This window comes from Leucopleurus acutus (assembly GCF_964270905.1).
Source record: "Leucopleurus acutus genome assembly, chromosome: 8".
Lineage (NCBI taxonomy): Eukaryota > Metazoa > Chordata > Mammalia > Artiodactyla > Delphinidae > Leucopleurus > Leucopleurus acutus.
In genome coordinates, this window is record NC_139151.1 from 66,258,400 (window position 1) to 66,284,117 (window position 25,718).

At 47.9% G+C, this 25,718-nt stretch overlaps 1 protein-coding gene across 1 annotated transcript in view; it reads left to right on the forward strand.

Moving 5' to 3' along the window:
* LOC309965384 (F-actin-monooxygenase MICAL2-like) overlaps window positions 1–25,718 on the forward strand; it is a 144,550-nt gene that overhangs the window by 66,243 nt on the left and 52,589 nt on the right. The window contains exons 4-5 of the mRNA XM_082844856.1: window positions 21,254–21,461; window positions 25,358–25,474. Coding sequence (XP_082700982.1) covers window positions 21,254–21,461; window positions 25,358–25,474 — 325 coding nt within the window. The remainder of the gene's footprint in view (window positions 1–21,253; window positions 21,462–25,357; window positions 25,475–25,718) is intronic.

Sequence of the window (25,718 nt, forward strand, 5' to 3'; positions counted from 1 at the left end):
CCCTGTTCAGAGAGCTGTAAGTAGGAAGTGAGTCATAGTAGCAGGGGGCCTGTAACATTGTAAACCTTCAGCAAACGGTTACTATTACTGTTCTGGCCTACAGCTTGAAGGAAAGGGTTGACAACTGTCCCCCATGCTAAGGATTCTGGCAGTGCTGGTGTGATATGGGTTTTGTTTGTTTTTTGTGGTTGCATCCTTTTTTTCACTTTATTTTCTTAGAGCAGTTTTTGTTTCACAGCAAAATTGAGGGAAAGGTATAGAAATTTCCCATATATCCCCCATCCCCACACATGCGTAGCCTCCCCACTGTCAACATCCTGCACCAGAGTGGATCATTGTTACAGTTGATGACCCTATGATGTGATGACACATCAAAATCACCCAAAGTCCGCAGTTGGCCTTAGGGTTCATTCTCAGTGTTAAACACTCTATGGGTTTGGGCAAATGTATAGTGTCATGTGTCTTTTTACTGCCCTAAAACTCCCCTGTGCTCCGTCTATTCATCTTGCCTTTTCACCCCACTCCATCCTACTCCCCTGGCAACCACTAATCTTTTTTACTGTCTTCATAGTTTTTTGACATTTCTTTTCCAAAAGGTCATATAGTTGGAATCACACAGTAGGTAGCCTTTTCACACTGGCTTCCTTCGCTTAGTGATAATGCATTTAAGGTGCCTACATGCCTTTTCATGGCTGGATAGCTCACTTCTTTTTAGTGCTGAGTAATATTCCACTGTCTGGGTGTACACAGTTTATCCATTCCCCTGTGAAGGACATCTTGCTTGCTTCCAAGTTTTGCAATTATGAATAAAGCTGCTATGAACATTCATGTGCAGGTTTTTGGACATTAGTTTTCTTCTTCTTTGGGTAAATACCAAGGAGCTTGATTGCTGGATTGTATGATAAGAGTGTGTTTGGTTTTGTAAGAAACTGCTAACCTACCTTCCAAAGTGGCTGTACCCTTTTGCATTCCTATCAGCAGTGAATGAGAGTTCCTTTTGCTCCACCTCCTCACCAGCATTTGGTGTTGTCAGTGTTACGGACTTTGGCCATTCTAATAGATATGTAGTGGTATCTCCTTGTTTTAATTTGCATTTCCATGATGACATATGATGTGGAACATCTTTTCATATGCTTATTTGCCATCTGTAGTGTTACAAGGTTTTCGTTTTTTTTTTTTTACAAATTTATTTATTTGTTTTATTTTTGGCTGTGTTGGGTCTTCGTTGCTGTGCGTGGGCTTTCTGTAGTTGCAGCGAGCAGGGGCTACTCTCTGTTGTGGTGCATGGGCTTCTCATTGTGGTGGCTTCTCTTGTTGCAGAGCACGGGCTCGAGGCATGCGGGCTCAGTAGTTGTGGCACATGGGCTCAGTAGTTGTGGCGCATGGGCTTAGTTGCTCCACAGCATGTGGGATCTTCCCGGGCCAGGGATCGAATCCGTGTGCCCGGCATTGGCAGGCGGATTCTTAACCACTGCACCACCAGGAAGCCTGATACAAGGTTTTTTAATCTTTAAGAGTCTGTGAACTTGGATAGGGGGGCAAAATCTTTATTTTCACTAACCTCTAACTGAAATGTAGCATTTCCCCCAATCATGAATCTGGCAGCAAATCTACCTTAGGAGTGCCTGTGATTTGTCACCAATAGAAATCACAGATATTTTCACTTATCCTTGCAGTTGTAGATATCTCAATCTCTGGTTTACACTTATTACTATTTGGAAATTATATTAGGCCTTAGACCTGCAGCTAGAGCTCATCATTTAATATATTATTAGATATGTTAAATGTGTTAACATTTTATCTTATGCATTTAAAGGTATTATTCTGAGAAAGTGTCCATAAGCTTCCCTGGGTTGCCAGAGTGACCCAGGGCATAGAAATGGTCAAGGACCCCTGGTCTGATGTCACAGACTTGGGAACTAGGGACCAAGAGCTGTGTAGGGCCTGCCTGTGTGCAGCAGGGGGTGGTGGAATGCTGGGAAGAGCCTGGGAGGGACCTGGGTCAAATCTCTGCTCCTTCACTTATTAGTTTACAGTCCTGGGCCAATTACTTGAGTGGTTTGAGCCCCAAATTCCTTATCTGTAAAGCAGCAATATTAAAACATACCTTACCGGCTTTGACACACATATAAAGAATCATTTCTAGCACATAGGAAGTCTTCAGAAACATAAATTACCCTCTCCCTTCCTCTCTGCTCTGTTTTCTCTTGTGTGACGTGAGAGGTCTTAGTAGAAGGCCTCTCTAAGGTCTCTCTTAAATTTGTTGTGATCCTGCGTCTTTCTTGTTATCGAGGCCAAACCAGATAGTCCATTGCTGTGGAGTCAGAGCTGGTGTCTTCATGCCCCATGGCATTGCTAGTCTCCTTTCCTGGAGCAGCAGGGAGAACCAGCGTCCTCAGACCTTTCCCGGCCCTTCCGCTGTCCACCTTGGCTTTCCCTGGCTCCCCTCCAGGCTGAGCTCATGCGTTAAGAATGCATAGGCCGAGCTGCTCCCTGAGCGCCTGAGAGAGGGCCGATGGTGGAACATGTTCTAAGAGCATTCTCCCCACTTCATGTCTGGGACCGCTGATAGCAGACCTGGGAAACCCATTAATCATCATCCTCGTGGCTCAGCAGACCCACGACCACTCTCCCTGCTTCTCCGTCTGTTGTTTCAAGCTGACTGTTCTTAGATGGAAAAAATGTAGCCTATTGTTGTCTTGGTGAGAAGGGGCTAAAGTGACAAAACGCTTCTCTGTACAGGAAGTGAGGAGTATGTGGGGAGGCGGCTCGATGCCACCATGGAACCGCATCCTGCTCCTTTTTTTTTCTTAATTAGGCTCTGAATCAAAAAAGACTTTATGGTCACTGGGTTCAGATGACACGTATTGTGGTTTTGTTTTTCGGTTGTTGAACTGTCCTGGGCCTTGGAACCATCTTCTAATCAGACCCAATTTTCAGAGTAGGTGAAAATGTATGGTGTGCCCAGCTGAGCGCTGCTCTATTCGTTAGAATGATTGCTAGATGGGCACCAATGGGCACCCATTTGGAGCACAGCAGGGGAGGACCATCACCCATACTCTACATGTCCTCCTCCCTGTCGCAGACCAGATGTGCAACCTCCACTCCAGCTCAGAGCCCAGAACTAACCACCTCTGCTCGCCATAAGCCTGCAGGAGAATTGAGTGTGACGGAGTTTCTGAGACTGAGCTGAGGCAGGAGGGGCTGATGGTGTGTCTTGTCTCTTAAATATCACTGGGAAGATGCTGGCTGGGGACTGTTGAGGTGAGAGGGGCCTTCCTGCCCCAGCACGTAGGAGAGTTAGGTACACCAGGGGCTCCACTGAGATAGACGGCCCTCTAGGCTCTCACTTCTTCATGCCAAGAAGTGAGAGAGTGGTGTGGGTGTGGTGCTGTGCCTGAGAGCATGGTCTTTGGGTTCAGACCAACCTGGGTTTACATCTCATTTTTAGCTGTGTGACCTCTGGCATCTTACTTAACCTCTCTGGGCCTCCATTTCCTCACTTGTAAACTGGGGATAATAGTACTCAGCTCACAGGGTGATTGTGAGACCTACATAAATTAATATATGTAGAGCACTTAAAACAGTGTCAGACACAGAATAAGTTATTGCCTTGGTGATTATTACTGTTTGTCAGGGTGAACGGGATCTGAACAGTGAGGATCTTTATCCCTGGCTGCCTCCCTTCTTGGGAGCTGTTCCTTGTTCTCCTTTCCCCCAGGGGTTAAGTTTGGGTGTCTGTTTCCCAGAGGAGGGAGGGCTCCACTACGGACTCTAACCACTGGACTTACTGCCCATGGAGGCTGCAGAGTTGGTGCTCCCGGCTTCTCTGAAACTCCAGCCCAGGAGAGGTGAACTGGGGACAGCGCCAGCCTCCAGTCTGTCGGCAGGGCACCTAACTCCTGAATGTCCTGCCCTTTTATCTGTCCCAGAGAATGTCTGACATTTAGGTTTTGTGATGAAATTGTCTGGCCTCCCTGAGAGGTTTCACAAATAGATTCCAGACATTGTAGTAAACCAAGGCTTTCTGTAGTTTTACTAAGACAAGAATGAGCTTGGGGCAATAATTGCTGGGTCCCTCTCTTCAGTCTTCTGGGCGAGGGGGATTGGGGTGGGGTTCACTTTGGTGGTTAATAGCAACAGTGGTAACTAACCCTTAGTGGGCCCTGTTGTTTTCAGTTCCGCCTTCAAGCCTTAGGGACTGATGAGGTTATCTCCATCTCTCAGCCTCTATGTGCTCAGAATCTCTCCAGTTAGCTGGGTCTCCTGAATCTTCCTGCCTTAGGAGTTTGCAGAGCTGGAGGGGAGGAAGTGAGGCTTCACGTGGCCTAAAAAGTCATCAAAAAGCTGACGGCCACAGGAGGGGCTCCTCACCTACCACCCCCAAGATTCCTCCTATTTATTTGAGGTGCTGGGCTCACAGCAATGATTAGCTTCAGTTCAACACATACATATATTTTGTGTCATGATGGCGGTGTTCTAGAGGCTGGGGATAAAGCAGTGAGCACTTCAGAAATGATTGCCGCTAGAATAAAAACCATTGCTATTATCTAGTGCTGGAGGGCACAGAGAAGAAATATGCCTCACTTCCCCGGTTCTAGAGCCCTTTTCCACACAGAAGACCCTCCTTGCCCACATCCCTTCCTCTTGTTCTAAGCTTCTCATGCTTCCTTTCAGTCCAGATGACAGTCTGGCCATCTCCGAGCCTCCCCCTGCTGTGGTGGTGGTGGAGGGTGGAGTCTGAGCCTCCCGGCAGCTCTCTGACATGTGCAGATGTCATAGGTACCAATTCAGTGGATGAGCACATTGAGGCCAGAGGAGACCAGGGCCCCCAAGTGCAGGAGCCCTGCCAGTCTCAGTGCCAGTTCTTAGTGTTCCTTGACTGCATGGCCATGCTCAGCTCTCCACGGGGAGGCTACGAGGATGGCCCAGCCCATATAAAGTGTGAAAGGAGAAGCTGTAAGACCTCTGGAAGCCTGGGTGAAACTGGGCTGACACCCCTGTACCCTGGCAGGCTTCCTCTAAACTGCTTCACATTGAAGCCCAACCCCGCCTGCGGTCACATTTCCACACCACCACCAAAGACATGGAAATTCTGTACCTCCTTCAGCCTAACCCGGATGCCTGCCAGGCACGTAGTGGGTGCTTAGCACAGCTGCCCTGGAACTAGAAGGTGGGCCCAGTGGCTCTGACTGGGGCCACGGTTCCTGGCGCCGTTAAGGGTTTCCTTTCTTCTTTACTTGGGAGGGAGGTGGAGGCGCTGTAGCCAGCGGCAGGGGGAGGCTCTCCTTTATGGGATTAACTGGGACCTGCACTTTTGCTGGAAACTGTGGGAAGCGTGAAGAGCTCTCAAGTGCTTACAAAGTGGGTTTTGAAAAACAAACCTTGCCTACACAGGGATGAAGCAGAGGTTAGACATGGCTTTTTGGGGGGTGGGGTGGGGCTTAGCTGAATAACAGACTAGCAAGAACTCTGTAAGCAGGTCCATAAGCTTGTCTAGAGAACAATATGCACTCCGTATTGAGTAGATTTATGGTAACAACTATCATTTGTAAAAACGCTTTATAATTTATAAAGCCCTTTTTACATGCACTATATGTGTGTGTAAATACTATATGTAACCTTCCCATTTAATGTTATTGAACACACACACACACACACACACACACACACACACCCCTCTTCATTCTGTCTGTCGCATAGTGGAAAGAACCCGGGCTGGCTTGCAGTTTCTGGGCCTCAGTTTACCCATCTGCAAAATGAGATGATTGGGGGAGCCCTGACTGGGAGAGATGGTACAGGGATGTGACTGTCGCTGGCTCGGTGCTGCGTAGGAGTGTGGAGAGCAGGAGCTGGTTGGCTCTGAGAGTGCTGGGCAGTTCAGGGGTGCCCGCTGCAGGTGGTGGGAACCCTGGGCATGAGCTAAGGGGAGGTTCTCTTCTGGAGCCACCGACTCAGAAGGGGGGATTTGCCTTTTCTTGGAGGCGGGCAGGAGAGGCTTAGGCCCCAAGGCCCGTGGGCACTGTACCCAGGCTGCCCTCTCAACCTGTCCTCAAGGTGATCTGATGGGGTCGCTGCTCCACCACCATGCTAATCCTCATCAGGTAGAGTCTCTGAGGGATGAGTAGTGTTTCTCCTCAGAGAATGGGAGAGAGCAGTGATGACTTATGCAGAACCCAGACTCAGAGAGCAGAGGTGGGCGGCGCTTCCCTGCTCTCCGCCCAAGAGCATCATCTCTGCCGTCCCCCTTTGCTCTCCTCCGCTGGGGGGATCCAGGTCCTCTTGTTCCTTTGTTTGTTTTCCTCTGTCTTACTCCTGTTCCATTTATCTTCTTCCTTCCTCTCTTTAATCCCATGGAGCTGTTTTCTTTTTAATTGTAAAGGGTTTTTTGTTTCTTGTTCCCTGTATAAAACATTGATGAGTTTAACTGATCTCAAATTCAAGCGGGGACCATCTCTAAATTTTATTTTTGAATTATGTGCTTCAGTTTTTTTTTTTTTTTCTTTAAATAATTAGTGACACATCCTGGCCCTGGCCCTCTCCAGCAGTGTGGTCTTGTGTCTCCATCTGTACAGTGGGGACAGTAATGCCCCTCAGAGGGTAGTAGTGGCTTACTGAGTGAATAAATGAAGTCCAGACAGTGGCAAGCCCCCAGCCCTTCCATTTGAATTACCCCAAAGATGTGTTGATCGTTACTGAGTGGACCCAGGCGAGGGCTTTGGTTTTTCTGTATCTGACTCAAGATTGACTCAGATGCTGTGGTTTTGAGGGCTTTGTTTCAGGAGTTACTTGGGCTGGAATCAGCCCTGGGTCAGCAGCTGCTGGTAGAGGTGACTAGGTGTCTCCCGATTGTGGATGAGTTGTCTGTCTCTGTCTTGCTCCTCCGGTGGCTGCCTCCCTGAAAGCCTCAATGATTCCCACTGTCCGCGTGGGTGGGCTTCCCAGGGCCCCCTCCCCTGGTCTCTCTCTGTTTTCCCTCCATCTCTCTTTACCAGGTACCTGCCTCCACTCCCCACTTGCCCCATGCCATCCCATGGGGTAGATGGGTTGCTGGTGGGCAGGGACTGTTCTCGAAAGGGAAAGGAAAAGCTTGAGCTGGCAGCATCCCCAGAAGTTGTCTTTTCTGCCCTCTGACCGTTGTTCAGTGTTGCCTTTTGTCCCTCTGTCTCCACCGTTCATAAATGTGGGTGAGTGAGCCCCTTCTTCTTTCCTCTAGATCTGTGCTGTCCAGTATAGGTGCCACTAGCCACGTGGCTTGGACATGTGACATGTGACAAGTCCAAACTGAGATGTGCTGTAAGTGTAAAATACACACCTGATTTCAAAGACTTCGTATGAAAGAAAGGTTGCATAATAATAGCTTATTAGTACTTTGCATATGGATTACATGTTGCAATAATAATATTTTAGATATATTGAACTAAATAAATTACATTATTAACATTAATTTTACTGTGGCTACCTGATAATTTAGAATTAAATGTGTGGCTCACATTATATGTCTGTCGCAGTGGTTCTTAACTGGTGGTGATTTTGCCTCCCCAGGGACACCTGGCAATATTTAGAGACGGTTCTGATTGCCATGCTCGGGGGAGAAGGTGATCTAGCTGGGAAAGGCCAGGGCTGCTGCTAAGCATCCTGCAATTCACGGGACAGTCCCCACCCCCAACTACAAAAAATGATGCAGCCCAAAATGTCCATCGTGCCAAAGTTGAGAAACTCGGTTCTATTGGACACTCTTACTTTGGATGATGTAGTCTTGTCTTATGGGCAATGACTCCAAAATCAGAGGCCCTAGGCATAGTAGAAAGAGCATAAATGGCCGGTGTCAGATACCTGCAACCATGGGCAGGTTAGTTAACATTTCAGAGCCTCCATTTCCTCATCTGTAAAATGAGCATAATGATAATACCCACCTTACAGGTTTCCAGCTAGGATTAAATGAGATTGACATGTACCATACCTGTTACATAGTAAACTGCCACTAAATAGAAGTTACTATTATTAAAAGACCTGTATCTTTTACTCTCTGGATCAACTATGGGGATCTCTCCATGCCTCCTGGATTTTTCTATGATACCTGACACTCAACAACTTGGAAACTAAATTCATAATTTCACTCTTCCTCTTCCCTCCCACTCCCTAAATGTATTCTTCTTTCTGACTTTCAGTCTTAGTTCACGCTGGCACCACCCTCCCAGTCTTAGAATCTGAGACAGTTTCACTTCCTCCTTCTACCCCCTCAAACCTGAATTTATAATTTGTTAACCTCTCTGGGGTAGGTATGTCTCCTCCACCCCACCTCTCCGATCCCACCTAGCAGGACCTCTTCACCCAGCCTGAGAGTGGCTGCCTTCTAGGTCCTGCCTCTGCTCTTTCCTCTTCCCTCTGTGTGTGGTTAGTGAACTCCATCTTGCTCAGAAACCCTCAGTGGGTTGTTGTTTTGTTTTGTTTTTGCTGAAGTGGGAGTACCTGTGGGCAGGAAATGTGACATGCCCATCTCCTAGCCCATTTCCTTAGTACCCAACGTGACGCCTAAGAAAAGGTGTTCCTTGAGTGTTTTCTGAATGAATGAATGACCAAATGTATGATAGATATCCTTTGCTCCTTGGTTTATTCTTGATAGGATCAGGTACTACAGGGAGCTAGGAGAGTGGTTTCCAAATGCCTTATTTTCCTTTTAATAGTTCAGCAGAGCATAACCCATGACCTCATCTACCTCTTTGCTCCCCCTCTACCCCCCTCCCCACCCAGTGTTTAAGCTGGGGAAGCACTTCGTTTGTTCTACCTGGAGGGTTACAGCCATGACACAGTACATCCAGATCCGGGAAATCCCACCTTCCATATGTGGACTTCCTCAGCCAGCCTGAGGGGTGATGCCACAGTCCTTCCACTGGTCCAGGCCTGCCTCCAGAGAGCAGGTGCCCTAGATGCCCAGGCATGCCTTCCTTTTGGTGGCAGAAAGAATTCCCAAGCAGCTCCCAGCAGGCTGAGAGGAGAGGCTTTCCAGAAACATGTCCTTAAAGATGCTCTGATAAAGAAAACATAGTGTGTTCTTTGGCAGGTTGTAGACATGGGTGGGCAGGATGGTGTAAGTAACATTGGAGTCTCCCAATGTCTAGACACTGTGATCTATTCACAGTTTTGAAAACACTTTAATTACAAGCCACTTTATACTGTAAAGTGACCCACTTGGAAGCTGTCAAGAGCCTCCGAGTAAGTCTACTCACTTCTTTTGTAGCAGTTGCAAACGGAGTCAAAACTGTATTACCCTGGTGAGAAGGGGTTCCCTGGACTGGAAGGCGTGTGAGATGCTATAGCCTTCTAAACGTAAATACACTAGGGTTTGTCTCCTGGAGCTGGTGATCCACATTGGGATATGGGACTTTTCTGTATAGCCGTCTTCTGTGGGTTGGGTACCAGACGTATATCCCACCTCCAGGAGGTGGATCAAGGTGCGACTGACCAGATGGATTTTCCCTTGGGAAATGTTAAGATTTGCTGTCACCTCTAGCTTTGTCACATCTGACGTTGTTCCCTCTATCTGAGCCTAGCTATTTCATCGGTAAATATGAGAAAAGTCCCTTATACTGCATATATTAGATAATAATGTCTTCCCTCCACTTTTGACAAGTCGAAAGACACTTCGCTGCCCATTAGCGTGTCTAATCAGCTGCAGACAATCTGTGTACATACTAACTTGATATAATCCCAGGTAAAATAAGCAATGGTGGTAGTTAATAGTTTGGGCCCCAGATTTGAAAGTTGGACCCCTTGGTTTGAAATTTAGCTTTGCCTCTTACCAGATACATGCCTTTGAGCCGTGGGACCTTAGCTTCATCAGAAATGGGGAGAGAAAATAGTTCCTGTCTCATAAGTTAGTTTCTGACTCATTTAATAAGATACTATATGTAAAGCCCCTGAGACAGTGTCTCAGTAAATATTGGCTATGACACTTCCGTTAGCCTCTGTGTGCATCCTGATTTGGGGTAAAGGCATGATTTGATGCATTTCTTCATTTGGCAAATATTTCATGGCACCTCCTATGGGTCAGGGACTATTCTGGCCCCTGTGGATACAGCATGAGTGAGGGAGAAAAGGCCCCTGCTTTGGTGGAGCTTACATTCCAGAGGGAGAGACACACAGTGAACTAGTTAATAAATAAAAAAGAGCTTTAGGGTTGTGATAAGCACTGTGCAGAAAATAAACAGGGAGATGTGTTGGATTAAACGAGGTGGGGCTGGGAAGGTATTACCGAGGAATGTGATGTTAGGGCTGAGACCTGAACGCAGAGATCTTCGGGAGGGCATCCCAGGAGTGGCAAGGGGAACCCATCTGAAAATGGCCTCTGGGCTCTCATGAGGCTCTCATATTTTCTTGGGCCCCCTAAGGGGAAGGCAGCGGTAGGGAAGGAAGTGTCAGACAGGATGATCTAAGCCAGCGGGTGACAAAAATGTCTAAAATATTTACTATCTGGCTCATTACAGAGAAAGCGCACTGACTTGTGATCTAAAGTCCCTTCCAGGTCAGACGGTGCACGTACCTGTGAGCTCAGGGGGCACAGGGCAACTCGCCAGTGCAGGGGACAGCAGCCCGGCTGCCTCTTGGGTGCCCAGGCTACAAGTGAGGTTCATCCACTTGCTGAAGATGCCCTGATAAAGGCAGTATGCCTGCCCCAAGGGATGCAAACCACTCCCAGCCTTTGAACTGGTGGGATCGCAGCATCCGTATCCCTGGATGGACTGGACCACATCTCTTAGGGATCCAAGTGCTGATTTCATTCTAGGACTGCTCCTCAGGAAGAAGGGAGGGAGGAGAGGAGCTGTCAGCCACTGCTATTGTTTATTGACTGCTTCTCCTGTGCTAGGCTAGGCTCTTTTGTGAACAATTCTACAGTTTACTAATTCCATCCCCATAACAACTGTAGTTGGTAGGGAATACCCTATTCCTCTTTTAGGGTTGAGGAAACTGAGGTCAAGAGAAATGAGTGTAGTAAGCTGCTGTGCTCGAAGGCACACAGCTGGCAAATGGCCTGCCAGCTTCAGAACCTGTCCCTTACTTCGCTACCCATATATGCTGTTTCTCGGTGGTGTTCCATCCAAGGGCTGGTAAGTCTTGACCTGTTTGCATGCCTGAACTAGGGCATGCTTAGACCCCTCAGCCATATTCATTCAGCACCTACCTATGGGGCTAGAGACCCTACAAAAGGAGAATAAGAAGGAGGCCAGCACATCCTTACAGCATATTCATAGGTGTATTCTTACCTGCTGCCTCCTTCTTGGGGAATATGCCAGGGCTCTTGGAGGGGTGGTTAGCTGGTCCCGATATGGCTGTGGAGTGGCAGGGGTGGCCTTGTGCTCCTTGGGCTCTCAGCCCAGCTCTGAGCTGGCTGCAGAAACAGCTGCTGGGCTCAGGTAAACAGTCTCTCCTTTGCTGACCTCAGAGCAATAGGAGTCGGTGAACGTGGAACGAACACCTGACCTCTTCTCATGCAGATCCGTTACCAGGCCCACAGTGGCCTTTCTGTAGAGGCCAGCCTGGGACAAGGCTGCTGCCCCCTGATAGGGTCAACCTTGCCTGTGGCCATGAGTGGTCATAGGATGAGGTGACACCAGTGGAGGAGTCTCACCAGGGAGAGAAGAGGGGCCAGAAAGGGGCAGCGGGCGCTAACGCTTGGGAGAAAAGTGACAGCGAGGGCAATGTAAAAGAAAGAGCCAGCTGCCAGAGTCACGAGGATCTGGTAGTGAGTCCTGGCTCTGCCTTTTATTAGCCCTGTGATCTTAGGCCAGTGTAACACTGTGGATCTGAGTTTGTGCTCTGGAGCTAGAAGCCTGCGTCCGAATGCCAGTTCCTCCTTCCTACCTGCGACGTGACCTTGGGCACTCCAGTTAACCATTATGTGCCTCGGTTTCTTAATCTTGGGTTATTGTGAGGTTTGAGTAAGTTAATACATCTGAAGCACTTAGGTCAGTACTTGATAGAGTTAGGCTTCAACAAATGCCAGCTTTATTCAGTCACAGCACCTCTGGGTCTCAGTTTCTTAACTGTATACCGGGAAAAGCAATGCCACTTTCACTATGGAAATGAGCTGGTTGATTTAAAGAAAGCATCTGCTGCAGGTCTGGCATATGTGAGATACTCGGGAGATGCTTCTCCTGACATTAAGTGGCCCCCAGTCTTGGCACTTGTTGAGTGGAAATGTTTGACATTGGATGGATTTTGACAGCTGCTGGTCACAGCCCTGGCTGGGTTCTCTGGGCTGGGAAAGTGTAGGTGGGTACTCAGCCTGTGTTCTCCTTTCTCATTGGATTGAGTTACCCATGACGTTGGCCCCTTTCAGAAGTCACTAAGTCCTGGATGGGAAGGGGTGTCTTGCCATTGCTGTAGTTTTCCTACTGAATCCTGCCAGTGCCTGCTGCTGTCACTGCCACCACACCGGACTGGTCCACCCAGGGCCTTGCTGAGTACTCTCACCTCCCTTTTTTCTAATCATCACTGAACACTTAACCTGGGTCAGGCTAGTTGCTTGGGATGCAAAAGTGAGCCAGACATACCTCTACTTTTGAAGAGGTCACAGGAGGTCAGATAGACACACTTGAAAAAGAATTAAAAATCACTAAGAAATGGAGCAATGGAGGGTGTGGGGATTCCTCACTTGCCACCTCCCTCTCCCTAACTCCCTGCAATGGTCTCTAGAGCAGTGGTTAAAGGCAGGAAGGATTCCTGGAGCCAGGCACCTGGGTTTGAATCCTGGCTCCAGCACTTAAAAGTTACAGCTGTGAAATTGGCAGGATGGGTGTGCGTTGTTGAGAATAAAGGACTCTGAGTGCTGGCTATTATCATTGTAATGTTTAAAAGCAAAAGTTCACTAAGTAACTGAAAAGAAAGAAAGTGATAAATATGAACTTGTGTATCTTTCTGGAGGCTAGATTGTTCCTGTATCTTAGCTCTACTTTTTTCTCTACATATGGATTAAAAAACCTAGAGGTTTTTTATTTTTATTTTTTTTTACATCTTTATTGGAGTATAATTGCTTTACAATGGTGTGTTAGTTTCTGCTTTATAACAAAGTGAATCAGTTTATACATATACATATGTTCCCATATCTCTTCCCTGTTGCGTCTCCCTCCCTCCCACCCTCCCTATCCCACCCCTCCAGGCGGTCACAAAGCACCGAGCTGATCTCCCTGTGCTATGTGGCTGCTTCCCACTAGCTGTCTATTTTACGTTTGGTAGTGTATATATGTCCATGCCACTGTCTCGCTTTGGCCCTAGAGTTTTTAGCTTTGAATATAGACTCAGCCCGTCTCAGAAGTCTCTTTCCCTTATTTCTCCTAAAGGAATGTGAGATTCCTCCACACCCTTTTTTCGGGGTGGGGCGGGGGGGTGCGTCTTAGAAGGGCCTGTGGCTTCTGCTCTCCCAAAGGGAGGAAAGGGAGTCAAGGCAGCTGGCTGGTCAAGCCCTCCCCTGTGACTAGAAGCTCCTTGCTGGTAACAGTGTACACCAAAATGTCAGCACCAGAGCCCAGGGACAAGAACTCACCAGGTCCACTAAAGAAAGACCATTGATGGGGAGAAAACCGATACTATAAGAAGCAACACGTATTGTACATTGTCACAGCAAATGGTGTGTTTAGATGTGTACATTTTTTGTATGTAAATTTTACCTGAAAAGAAAAAACTTGAATAATGTATTCCTTTTTTATTTTTTATTGAAGTATAGTTGATTTACAATGTTGTGTTAATCACTGCTGTACAGCAAAGTGACTCAGTTATACATATATATATATTGGGTTGGCCCAAAAGTTCGTTTGGGTTTTGCTATAACATCTTATGGAAAAACCTGAACAAACTTTTGGGCCAACCCAATACATTCTTTTTCATATTCTTTTCCATTATGGTTTATCACAAGATATTGAATATAGTTTCCTGTGCTGTACAGTAGGACCTTGTTGTTTATCCATTCTATATATACCAGTTTGCATCTGCTAATCTCAAACTCCCAATCCATCCCTCTCTCATCCCCCTCCCCTTGGCAACCACCAGACTATTCTCTATGTCCCTGATTCTGTTTCTGTTTCATAGATAGGTTTGTGTCATATTTTAGATTCCACATATAAGTGATATCATATGGTATTTGTCTTTCTCTTTCTGACTTACTTCACTTAGTATGATAATCTCTAGTTGCATCCATGTTGCTACAAATGGTATTATTTCATTCTTTTTTATGGCTGAGTAGTATTCCATTGTATATATGTACCACATCTTCTCTATCCATTCATCTGTCGATGGACATTTAGGTCGTTTCTATGTCTTGGCTATCGTGAATAGTGCTGCTGTGAACATAGGGGTGAATGTATCTTTTTGAATTATAGTTTGGTCTGCATATATGCCCAGGAGTGGGACTGCTGGATCATATGGTAGCTCTATTTTTATTTTTGGGGGGGAACCTCCATACTGTTTTCCATAATGGATGCACCAATTTACATTCCCACCAACATTCCCACCACACCTTCTCCAGCATTTGTTATTTGTAGACTTTTTTTTTTTTGTGGTACGCAGTCCTCTCACTGTTGTGGCCTCTCCCATTGCGGAGCACAGGTTCCGGACGCGCAGGCCCAGCGGCCATGGCTTATGGGCCTAGCCGCTCCACGGCATGTGGGATCTTCCCGGACCAGGGCACGAACCCGTGTCCCCTGCATCGGCAGGCGGACTCTCAACCACTGCGCCACCAGGGAAGCCCTGTAGACTTTTTAATGATGGCCATTCTGACCGGTGTGAGGTGGTAGCTCACTGTAGTTTTGATTTTAATTTCTCTAATAACTAGTGAAGTTGAGCATCTTTTCATGTGCCCATTGACCATCTGTATGTCTTCTTTGGAGAAGTGTCTCTTTAGGTCTTCTGACCATTTTTCAGTTGGATTGTTTTTTAGTTGTTGAGTTGCATGAACTATTTTGTATATCTTGGAAATTAAGCCCTTGTCAGTTGCATCATTTGCAATATTTTTTCCCATTCTGTAGGTTGTCTTTTTGTTTTGTTTATGGTTTCCTTTGCTGTGCAAAAGCTTGTAAGTTTGATTAGGTCCCATTTGTTTATTTTCATTTTCATTTCTATTTTCTTGGGAGACTGACCTATGAAAACATTGGTATGATTTATGTCAGAGAATGTTTTGCCTATGTTCTCTTTTAGGAGTTTTATGGTGCCATGTCTTATGTTTAAGTCTTTAAACCATTCTGAGTGTATTTTTGTGTATGTTGAGAGGGTGTGAAGAACTTTAATAATTATTGAACTCTAGTTAATTAGATTTGTATCCTGAAGTATTTGGGAAGGAATGTACTGATTCAGCAATTTCATTGAAATGCACCAAAAAATAAGCTAAATTGATGAATGGGTAGAGAGGTGGATGGATGAATAGATATATGATAAACCAAGGAGACTAAAATCTAATCATAGAATCTAGGTGGTGGGTATTTGGGTGTGCACTAAAATGCTTTCAACTTTTCTGTTTATTTGAAAATCTTTATAATAAGATATTGCAAAAAATATTGTAAAGCTACTTGATTGAAAACAGGGAAAAAAAATCCATCATAGAAAAATATACAAGTAGATGCTTGGAATATTTACAAACGTTTAAAATGCTGGAAGGCTGGATGTTAATATGAAGAAAAATAAAACTAGTCCTATATATTTTCTGCAATATATTCCCTTTTTTGTATTATAAAATAGCCATATATATATATGAATGTTGCAGGCAGAGTGCAAAGCAAGCGAAAAGACCCTGTGTGTGCTTAGGGAGACCTTTACGGCTGGAGTGCAGAGAGGGAGGGCGGTGGGTAGGAGCTGAAGACAGAAGGGAAATTGGAGGGCAGTGTCATGTAGGGTCTTTTTTTAAAATAAATTTATTTATTTTATTTTTGGCTGTGTTGGGTCTTCGTTGCTGCACGCGGGCTTTTCTCTGGTTGCGGCGAGTGGGGGCTACTCTTCGTTGCGGTGCGCGGGCTTCTCATTGCGGTCGGTTCCCTCATGGGCTGTGTCCTGGAGGGACCCTTTCTTGACCAAATCTGTCCCTTCCACAAATGTCTCCAGTAGTCACAGGTGGTCCCAAACCATCTAGTATTCTCGGTCTCTGTTTCCCTTTCTCTAGTTCCCAACCAGACAGCCTCCTGAGGTTTGGGAACGGGAACCTTCTCTTGCATCCTCTGCCATCCCACCGAGCGGTCTCAATGGTCTTACCTATCTAGTTGAGGAGGGAACATGCTGACACTACCACACAAGGCCCAAGGTAACCTGGAAGAATTTATATAGGATTGTGATTTCAAGTACAAACTCTGGGATCCGAGGTTAGTTGTCAACCTAGTCCTGTGACCACGGTTAAGTCATTTAACCTTCCTAAACTCCAATTTTCTCATCTGCCAAACGGCGACGAATTATGCCCGGTTCAGGGTTATTGTAGGAAGGAAATGAGGTGCCTGTGTTACAAAGTGCTTAGCACAGTTCTTGCACAGTAGAAGCAGGCAGTAAGTGGGAGCTCTGAGTTTTATTATTGCTATTATCAATACTGTCACTACTCTTGCTCTTCCCAATATGGGATGGCCAGGCACGTGCAAAGGTGGGACAGAGTTGGCACTGTTGATGACATACTTTGGCATCTGAAATGAAAGGAGTCGTGGGCTGCTGATCTCTTCCGTTGGTGGGGGAAATTCCTGGGAACTCATGCCTTAGATGGGGGGGCGATACAGGAGGTATGAACAGCACCCAGAGGCAGGAAGCACAGCCTTGATGATTGTACTTCTGACTCCCAAACAGGGGGTCCAATCTGAGTGTACTCACAAGGCCCAGGGACGGGATGTTTGCAAATGAAACTGTCCCTGAAAATCCAGACCCCGTGGTCACTGGTTATAGTTGCTCATACAAGGGTTAGAGCACCGGCTCAGGCTGAAAGGGAGGGACAGAGAGGAATGGAATGTTTCTCAGAGCAATTCATATTATTGTTTTGAGAGCAGGCAGGGAGGACAGGATATCTTTCTTCATTTCCTCTCTGTAAATTTCTGAGGTTAGTAAGTGGTGGTAATTGTTACCCAGAAATAACTGGGTGTGACCCAGATACAGGAGAGTCAGACCAGGGCAGGGGCAGGGCCGTGTCAAGTCAGATGAGAGTTGGCTCCTCACCAGAGTGGCCCTTGAAGTTGCTGTGAAGAGTCAGGTCACAGAGATTTCTCCATCCTCGGCTCGAGCCGCAAGTGGGCTGCCTCTCTCTTAAGCCCTCCTTACTTAGCACTGTGAGGCTGTGAGGCCAGGCCCCCGGATTAGCATGTGGAAGGCACCTAGGACCTGATGACTGTCTGTCCTGCGATTCTGAATGAGCTGTTTTTACTTGTGGTAACCCAGTAATAGTCAGGGCCTTCCTGCCTGGGTTTAGATAAGTGGCCTGCCCTAAGAGCTGGTGAGCCTGCGAAGCCACGCCAGGAAACGCGAGGGCACGTCCCTGGAACCAGAGCACTGCCCGGGGAGCTGGCCCGTGGGTCTGCATGCCGGGAGGGCTGCCGCTACCAGGGAGACGACACCACACGTGACCTTGTGTCACTCAGCTCGCTTCCAGGTCTCCGGAGGCACTAGAGAGGCTGCCACTGTCCATGCCCAAACCGCCACTGCTGTGGCACCTGCCTGAGTGGCTTCCGAGGACTTGCAGGGGCTCTAGCTTCGTCCAGCCTATAAATTTCCATCCCAGGGAAGCTCAGCTCAGACGCAGGCTCAGGCCTTCCATGCAGAGGCCCTGTGCACTCAGACTGAACACAGCTCCATTCAGGAGGCCCACGTGTGCTGGCTGCAGGGAAGGAGCGAAAACTGGCCTCCCTTCATCCTGACCGCACCCCCTGTGGTCCATCCTCCTGGTTAGACAAGCAGTTCAGAGCACAGGCTTTGGACCCACACTGCCTGGGTTCGTGTCCAAACTTGACCACTTCCTCATTAGGTGACCCACCTTAGAGCAATTTCTGACCCTCTTTTGCCTCCATTTCTTAGCTCCAATATGGGGGTAGTAACAGTACCTGGAGCAAGTTGCCTAACTTTTCGATGCCTCAGTATCCTCACGTACAAAGTGGAGACGGTGATGACAGTTATCTCACAGATAGGGCAGTTGGAAGGATGAAATACATGAAATGATTAGGACAGTGCCTCGCAAGTAGAAAGTGCTGAGTGTGGTATAGTTTAGATCCTATAATCATCCTTTTCAGTGAGGTGCAGAGCCTGGGTGAGTGAGCTTGTGAATGGCAGACCCTGGTCTGCCAGCTGCCTGCAAGTGCTTGCTGGCTTTCTCTGCCCCACCCCACTGGGCTGTCTGCACATGGAGCCCCCAAGGAAACTGGAGGCAGAATTCAGAAGTGGAAATCAAGCCTCCGGATGGCTAACCCTGGCTTAGCCCCTGCTCCACTCAGCGGCTCCCTCCGGGGACCGATCCTTCTAGCATTCCTGGCACCAGTCCCAGCACACCTACCCACTTAGGGGTTGGAAGATGCACCGTGTCACCAAGAAGTGGGTAGTGCTTGTAGGGCTCCCCTGGGAGAGCACAGGGGTCCTGTGTGAGCTGGGGCTGCCCCAGCCCTGTGCCTTGACAGTGGGTGAGGCCCCTCATCCCCTCTTCCCAACCTTTGATAAATAAAGAGATGATCTTTCCATGTGGTGTTTGTCTCTCTCCACAAATGCGGAGGTCTAAGCACTGCCAAGCTTATCTATACAGTGGACTTCCTGCTGGTGTTGGATCTGCCCTGCTCCCCACTGCGTAATAAATTTATGTCGCCTGAGCACACAGATCTGCTGACATCCGTGATCCTGGTGGCCTTGGCAGACTCCAGCTCCCCCAGCCTGGGTGGGAAATGCAGACATAAACCCTAGCTGACGTGAACCGAACATCCTTGTTACAGTCGGACAGCAAGAACTGGGTGGGCCGTGAGGGTGTGGGACGTTCCTTCATCCATCAGTTCTTTATTGAGGCCTCCTGTGTGCCAGGCCCTGTACTGGACATGGGGACAGCTTTGGAGGAGCTTTTGCACTGGCCTGGGAATCAGATGCAGATAATTATAACACGTGGAGCTTAGTTCTGGGGTAGCACTAAGGACAGAGCCTGTGGGAGGAATGTATAATCTAATTTGGGGCTCGGCCTCAAGGCTGAGTTTTAATGAAAAATTTTTGTTCCTTGGCACCGAGTCCTTAGCAGTGAAGCCCGGATGCGTCTGGGAAAGGTGGCGAGTTCCTCTGGATTGAGTTATCGCAATGCTTTGCGTTCGTGGTCTGTTTGCACTATGCTCGCCATCCAGAGCGTCAACCATGGGCGCAGGCCAGGGGAGCCCTCTTCTCGCCCGCTCCTCTGCCCAGGCACGTAGCAGCCGCGGTTTTCGGCTTCTTGTCAGAACTCCGAGTTCCCATGTTAATCATAACAAGTGTGCTCCTAGAGGAACGGGCCTGGCCTCGGCCAGCAAGCCTTCTCTCCTGTCTTGATAACATCTGTACCGAATTTTCTCCCTTTATGTAATTAGGCCCATTGGTATTTGCTTTGGGTATGACTGGCGTCTCTGAAATTTCAGGCCCAAAGTATGAGCTGGCGCCCAGGGTGGTGGGAAAACTGAGCTTTCATCAGTGGGATTTCAGGTTTAGCTGGGAGGGTCAGAAATGGTACGCCAGCTACTGTTTGCGTGAGAAATGTACAGCAGACCCCCAACTGGTGGGAATGGGGTCCCCTGCCTGGCCCCGGGAGCGGTGCTGGGTCAGGCCTGGTGGATGATAGAAGGATGCAGGAGGGCTCCCCTCCTGCCCTCCTGCCCTTCCTGCCCTTCTTCACGCCACATCCTCCCACCCCACTCCATCCCTGGCCCGGGAGTGACAGAACTCAGCAAACAGGAAAAGATGCGCTAACTGCAAAGAAATGCAGTGAATCTAGACTTAACCCCGAAGCCAACCTCAGAGTGTCGGGGTTTGGAGTCTTGCTTTGAAATGCCCGTCATGGTCTGGCTATGTCTGAGCCAGAGGAGCTGTTTGGGGTGTGAGATAAAGAGGGAAGCTGTGCTTGGGGGAGTTGGTTCTCTGCAGTCAGCTCCAACCAGAAAGGAAGCAAAAGGATTTGTATACCCGCTCCCTGTCTCTGGAGTGAATTGTATCTCAGCGGTGACTTCATTTCCCCTAACAGAGTTTCCACCAACTCTCTGGGAGGTTCCAACGAGTAAGCCACACTGATTGTGGTGTGGGAGCTTCTGATATGCTTATTTGCAGTTCCCCTTTGGGAGTCTGGAGGCCCCAGATGAGTGATAACTGGATGATGGAATATAGCTAGGGGAAGGGGAATGCATTTTTTTAAGATAAGTTTGATCCCAAGCAGAAGGGATGTTTCCAGATGCCTGTGCAATGTCAAGCAGTGGGGTGTGGATGCAGATCTCCTTCCCTGTGACTTTGCTGGGGTATCGCCAGTTAGTTAGACCCCCCAGTTGAACCCCTGCCTCTTGAAGGTGGTTCAGGAATTGCCTGGGAGTAGGGCAGGCTGCTGCATGGGGATGTCTCGCAGCCAGAATATCACCCTTTTCCTGTTTTTATTGGATTGGTGCTGCACATAAGACTTTATTTGAATGGAAGGACTTTTGCCCAGCATAACTAGTTCGGTAGGTCATTATGTGTCTTCCCTTCTTTCCTAAGTGGCTGTAGCTTCCTTGGGGAAGGACCCTTGTCTTGTTCAGCATGACAGGGTCCGTTGAGACCTAGCATGGGACTTGAACAGAGTCCTGTTTTGTCACCTCTGCCCACATGGCCCCATTGCCTACAGGGCCAAGACCATATACTCTTTCACTTGACACTTCAGACTCTCGGCGTCTAGTTCCAGACCAATCCTTGTCTCTTTTCTCTCCTTTCCCTCCTTTCCCCCAAAGTGTCCTTCTCTCCATCCACCTTGAACTAAGAGGTTAAATGCCAGAGCTGGGATTTAAGCCCAGTTCAGTTTAACTCTGAACCTCACGTGTATCTTACTGTGCCTCCCCCGAATCCTTTTACCTCTGTGTCCCTCACGGGGTCTGGCACAGTGCCTGGTGTGTGGTAGGCCCACAGGTAATGTACATCGGATGGATGAATGGGGGGTCCTAACAGGTGCTCGGTTTGCACTCACTGGTTGATTTGGGTGGATGGGGGTTTGCTCCCCAGTTACGCTGCTGACTAGGGGCTTGTGTCTGCAAGGCTAGAGGTTGCTGAGTGCCTTTCTCCTCTCTCCCCTCTGCAGTGTCTCATCATTGGAGGAGGACCATGTGGTTTGCGCACTGCCATTGAACTTGCCTACCTGGGGGCCAAAGTGGTCGTGGTGGAGAAGAGGGACACCTTCTCCCGGAACAACGTGCTGCACCTCTGGCCTTTCACCATCCATGACCTGCGAGGCCTGGGAGCCAAGAAGTTCTATGGGAAGTTCTGTGCCGGCTCCATCGACCATATCAGTGAGTGGAGCCACTGGTGACACCCCATGTGGGGAGGGGGCTGACCCTGGGTGGGGTATATCTCCACATTGTGGAGACCCCAGGATATTTCATCTTGCAGGTCTCTGGGGGCTCCACACATCCAACTGGCAGACATTTAATTCCAGGCCCTGTGCTGTGCCCCACTAGGCTGGAAGCACCATGAGGCCAGGGATCATGGTATGTCTCATTCACCAGAGTATCTCCAGGGCATAAAAGAGTACTTGACACATAGTAGATGCTCAATAGACTTCTGTTGAATGAATGAATGAAATATGGGAAACAGAGGCAGAGGTAAGTAACAGAGTCTGCACCCTCAGAGAACTCACTGAGATTCTGTCAATAATAAAATGTGCTTTAACAGAGCAGTCGGACTTGCTAAAGGAGCTCAGAAGAGGGAGCCACATAAAACCATTCAATGGGCCAGGTTGTCAGTGACCTCTTGGGTAAAGGAGTTGGGACACCGTGTTGCCTGTTTGGGGAACCAGGGCAGGTTTTAGAACAGAGGAATGCCACCATTGACAGATCCTGTACCAGGTTTCCTTGAACTTTAAAAAGAGAGAGGCCATCGTGATGGGGGTTCACCCAGAAAAGAAAGGGAATTGGGAACGTGGATTTCAGGTCCCGGGTCATCCCTGAATGCTTAGGTGGGGCAAGGTGAGCACCGAGGCCTCCCGCTCTGACGTTACTTAGGCCTGGGTCTCTCGAGGCAAGATCTGTGCAGACAGGCTTTGGAAGAGCAGCCTCCCTCCTCATGCTCTGCAGGGAGGAGGTCTTGAGCCATTTTATATACAGCAATCATGACTCATAAAAGGGAAGTTAAAGAGAGTTCAAGCATTTGAACAGATTTGGGTCCAAAATCTGTCTTGTCCGTTTTCTGTGTGACTTGGCTCAGATTCTTTATCTTCTTCCAGCCCCAGTTTTGTCTCCCCTAAATGTGATTGATGCCTGCCTACCAGGAGGGCCGAGAGGATTAAATGAGGTCACGTGTGAAATATGCTGTCTCTGTGCCTGGCAGGTCGTAGGTGCTCAGGAAGTGCTTTGCATTCAGTGGGGTACAGTGAGCAAGAAGAGTCGGGATCCCTAAACCAGAATTAATTCAGAGCTGCAGTCTCTCAACCAGTGAGTGGAAGGAGAACCCTGAGAGCCATGTTCTTATGAGCACAGGCACTGATGGGAAAAGGGTGTAGGGTTAGGGCGGGAACAACTGGAGAGAATTATCAGCCAGACAGGGTGTGATTCAGTCAGATACAGGAGAACTTACCAGCAGTGGCCCAGGGTTTGTTCCCACTCCGGGATGAGAAAATTCCAAGAGTCCATTGGAAGGAAATTTGGATTTGCCCAGAAAGCTGCAGTGTCAGCTTTCCAGATATTCCTTACCACCCACAGAAGAATGTATATTGGTACCAATCTAGAATGACAGCATTATGCACCACTTTCCCATCGAGGCTTGCTGAGAGGCAGAGCTGGGCATCAGGAGGTCTTGGGAGGTCCCAGGCTGCCAGGCTGCCTTGACGGCCGGGAACCCCTCACTGCCTCATTAATGGGGCCCCCATTTAACCCCTAGTCCTTGGAAATATGCCAGCATGCAGAAGCACTGGCAGGACTGGAACGGAGATTCGAACGTTCAGAGTGATCATTGTCAAGGGCAGCTCTAATACCTGCGAGAAGAGAGGCAGGGAGAATTTATTGAGCACCTACTGGGTGCCAAAACCAGACAGACGAAGAACGTTGAAACTATGAAGAGAGGCCAGGCCTCCCCCACGGCCTGTTTCCAGGCAGGAGGTGGGTTGGGTTCTTTAAGCCCCAGCTGATCGGCTTCCTTTCAGACTGACCATGGTCTCCAGCCCCAGCTGTGACCTGGTCCTCGGCACTGCTCCGCAATTCCCCACTTGTCCTGTGTCGGCATCCTCCTCCAGTTCCCAGTGCTGACGGGCACTCCCCATCCCAGCCCCCTCTCCTTCCTCCTGCCCTCGCCTCTCCCCAGTACCCATTCCTTCCTCCCACCCTGAGGCCAGAGGCCGAGCTGGCCACTTCTTCTCCAACTCTAGGCCCTCTTGCTTTCCTTCCCTCCTTTCACCTGCCCTTACCTCACACTGCCCTCCAGTCCTCTGATAGAGCCCATTACTTTTCTTCATCTCAAAGTGTTTATTCTAGAAAGAGGCGACATAGACTTTGCCTATACTTTCTACTCATGCCACCTTCCATTGCGGTCTGATTTCTTCCCGCCACTGTGCTAAAGAAATTCCAGAAGCTTCCCAACCTCCCGTGCCCTGGCCTCCTGTAGTCTTCATTTCCTTAATCTCTCCATGGGATCTGGTATCTTGGTCCCTCCTCCCTTGGCTTTCAGGACTGCAGCTCAGGGCCTGTTCTGCAACCCACCTTGCCCCCAGCCCCCAAGCCCTGCCCCATTCTGTTTACACATGTTTCCTCTGTTAGACAGTGTTCCATGTCTCCTGGGCCTAGCATGGCACCTGACACATGGTAGCTGTTCAATAAATGTTAAATGAGCGAAGCCCACAAAATACAGAGGGACCCACAGATAATTTGAAACTTTATGCTCTCAGAAATGTATTTGAAGGCATGCCCATTTGTGCTCAATGGCAGGAACAAAATAGAGAAACAAGGAGCCACTCCTTGGGGGAGTTTAGGAGAGTGGGTAGGAGGTGGGAAACCATGAGCCCAGCTTTGTGGGGAGGAGTCACCACCCCACCCCTTACCCTGGATGGCTGAGAGCTTAGGTAGAGTCCCCCACAGGGTGAGCCGTTTGCTCTCTGACTTTACGTATTGGCTCTTTGCCGTCTCTCTGTTTACGCCTCTTTCCATCTTCACTTTATCACACCCACAGCCCGGTTCAGGAAGGAGGCAGGAAAGAGAGAGCCACCATCCTTAGAGGATTACCTAACAGCTAGAGCACAGTCTCGGAAACAGATCTGGGTCCACATTCCAGTTTTGTTCCTGTGTGAGCTTGAGCAAGTCACTTAGGCTTGTTGAGCCTTAATTTCTCATCTCTAAAATGAGAATAGAGAATTCCCTGGTGACCAGTGGTTAGGGCTCCACGTTTTCACTGCCAAGGGCCCGGGTTCAATCCCTGATTGGGGAACTAAGATCCGGTAAGCCAAAAAAAAAAAAATTTTTTTTTCATTAGAAAAAAAATAAAATGAGAATAATTACTCCGAAGGGCCACTGTAAGGGTTAAATGAGAGAGCACTGTAAGGGTTAAATGAGAGAACACAGAGTGCTTAGCACATAATTAGTGCTCAGTAATGATCGTTATTGGTACAGGCATACCTTGGAGAAACTGCAGGTTCAGTTCTAGACCATCGCAATAAAGCGAATATCCCAATAAAGTGAGTTACATGAATTACAGTGCATATAAAAGTGATATTTACACTATACTATAGTCTTTTCAGTATATACGCATAACAGAATTATGTCTAAAAAACAATGTAAATACCTTAACTTTAAAATGCTTTATTGCTAAAAAATGCGATCCATCATCTGAGCCTTCAGTGAGTTGTAATCTTCTTGTAATAGTAACATCAAAGATCACTGATAACAGATCTCCATAACAAGCATAATAATAATGAAAATGTTTGAAATATTGCTAGAATTGCCAAAACGTGACACAGAGATACAAAATGACTAAATGCTGTTGGAAAAATGACACTGGGAGTCCTTGCTTTGATGCAGGGTTGCCTTAAACCTTCGATTTGTAAAAAATGTAATATCTGGGAAGTGCAATAAAGCAAAGTGCAATAAAAAGAGGCATGCCTCTATATTGCTATGCTCAGAAATCACTGAGCAGTGATAATACAGTGTTCTGTATACAGGAGGCACTCAGACATTGCTACTGACAGTTCATCTCTTCCCCTCAGGTATTCGTCAGTTGCAGCTCATCCTGTTCAAGGTGGCCTTGATATTGGGGGTTGAAATCCATGTGAATGTGGAGTTCGTGAAGGTCCTAGAGCCTCCTGAAGATCAAGAAAATCAAAGTACAGTATAATTTTCCTTTTGGTCTAGAAATCAGATATTGCAAAACGGAAATCATATTTGCAGCTCCTAGAGGACGTTCCTGTTAAGGTTATTCTTACTGAGAGCTGTTTGGCATAATTTCATCAAAGGATCTTTTACCTTTGTGGACCATTGCTGTCACTCGAGCTTTGCTCTTCAGCGCCCAGGGGATTTATTATTAAGCATTTAACATATAATTTGGTTACGCTGTCACTACGAGGTGGT